This window comes from Loa loa, assembly GCF_000183805.2.
Source record: "Loa loa unplaced genomic scaffold supercont3.33, whole genome shotgun sequence".
Taxonomy (NCBI): Eukaryota; Metazoa; Nematoda; class Chromadorea; order Rhabditida; family Onchocercidae; genus Loa; species Loa loa.
Window position 1 is genome coordinate 206,105 of NW_018108213.1, and position 2,177 is coordinate 208,281.

General features: G+C 28.2%; 1 protein-coding gene across 1 annotated transcript in view; it reads right to left on the reverse strand.

Annotated features, from left to right (window-relative positions):
- Positions 1–1,939: 1,939 nt before the first annotated feature.
- LOAG_14458 (protein-tyrosine phosphatase) overlaps positions 1,940–2,177 on the reverse strand; it is a gene marked incomplete at both ends in the record, with an annotated part of 3,714 nt that continues 3,476 nt past the window's right edge. The window contains one exon of the mRNA XM_020448812.1: positions 1,940–2,086. Within this exon, the coding sequence (XP_020301070.1) occupies positions 1,940–2,086 (147 nt within the window). The remainder of the gene's footprint in view (positions 2,087–2,177) is intronic.

Below are 2,177 nucleotides of genomic sequence, written 5' to 3' on the forward strand. Positions count from 1 at the left end.
TATATATATATATATATATATATATATATATATATATATATATATATATATATATATATATATATATATATATATATATATATATATATATATATATATAAAGAAAAATAGCTTTCTTCGAAATAACGATTTGAGAATAAGAAATATGTCAACATCGCAACTTGGTTAAACGTTTGTTATTTTTCAAAAAGTTCATTATCATTATTGTCACCACTTATCTACTAGTAAGCAAAATGGAATATTATTCTGATAAATGTTTTTTTTTTTTTTTATCGGTGAAGCACGTTTCATGTTATTTTGTTAACCATAACATGCACACATGCAACTGATAAAGCAAACGTATGCTTACTTTACCAGTCATATATCTATATGTTCGGCTGGTAAATTTTTAGTTTTATTCAAGAAAACGAGTTCATTTGACTGCAAGTTTTGGAATCATTCATTGCAAAAGGCATATAATAACCTTGAGTAATTCTTGAAGTTAGGAATCGTTCAAATTAAGTGACTTATATTCTGATTTTCTTCTGCTACATGAGCAGTTATATTAATTATCACTTTCTGATCACAATTCGGCACCACAATTTCATTTCTTGGTGTCCTTTAAAGCTTGTTACTTCCTAACAACACAATTTTTATCAATATGGATTGAAACAAGATCGTCTCTATGGAAGGAACGAGAAATAAACATAATGAAAAACGCATCGTACAAGAAGCGTTGAAAACACAATTTAAGCATTGATTGAATGATGCAACGCGATGATAGAGGAGATTTAAAGTTATATAGAATGTGATGTGTTATTTCCTACAGAAGTTCACATAGGATGTTTGTGATGGCGTGAAAATGATAACGCTTGAGGAAATACTCAAACCCTTAAGCACTTGTTACAGCTAATCTTTGAGCAAGATAATAGTTTTTGAAATTAAAAGTTAACAAAGCCAAAAGATGGGAACTTTAAAATGCTTGAACAACTATAAAAGAACAGACCGGTTTGCAATAAACAATACTGTTGCATGAGACCAGGTGCGAAGGTCGCAGCCATTGCATACATGAGTGCTGTTATTGCAAACCAGTGTAAAATCAAAAGGAATGAAGGAATGCAGTTAGTTATTATATGATTTATCATTCCACTGATCTTGGGAACTATCACATGAATGTTGTAACACCTTCCCAAGTCAATTTATGGAGGTTTATATCTAAACATGTTTGAAACTTGTCTAGGCTTGCAATTGGCCCCTCTTATTTTACATCTCCTTGCGTAAACATTACAAAATTAGCTTTAAAAACAAAAAAAAAACCACAGATATTTGACTTCATCAATAAAGAAAAAAGGAAATATGCATAGTGAATTATTAATAAACATAAACTGAATTTTTACTATTGATAATTTCCTAATTTCCTCAATTTCAAAAGGATCACAACACTATTTTGAATTATTTATTTTTTAAGTAATATAATATATATTAACTGCATCCCTTTTAATTTATTTGGTTTATTCAGTCGAAAATATTATAAAATAGTATGAAAAAAAAAAAAGGATTATTTTGGAGGACTAAACCGGCAAAATCGAAGCTGTATAAACTCAGGATAATCATATCTTTGAACAGTGGCAAAAACCTCAAGTTGTTAAGCTTGCAAAATTTCATTACCTTTTACTAAGCACGTAAAAGTACGCTGTAAAACATGCATTTATATGCCTTCCTGTAATTTTTTTTCGTATTTCGTGATGCAATTGAAAAACTTTACAAAAAGAAAAAAATACAAAGCATAATATTATAAAATAGTAGTATAAAATAGTAATATTATAAAATGGTAGTATAAAATATAAAATAACTGATTTTCCCACAATCTTGTTTAGAACTTCGGAATTTCAGGTGGAACCAGGCTTCTTTTTTAATAATTATTTATTAAACGAAATGGAATATGCATCGTTAAATCAAATTAATTGTTTTTTAACATTCGTTCCTTTCTTTTACGTGTAATCAGACCGTCGTAGTCTTTGAGGAAATCTATTACTTGCTGATCTCTAGACAGCAAACCTTCTTCAATTAGCAGTTCAACCACCATACGGTAAATGAATAGATACTGCTATAAATAAGTTCGATGAACTATTAAAACAACTAATTTGAGCAATGAAATTTTCTTTATATGTATTCTATATATATATATATATATATAT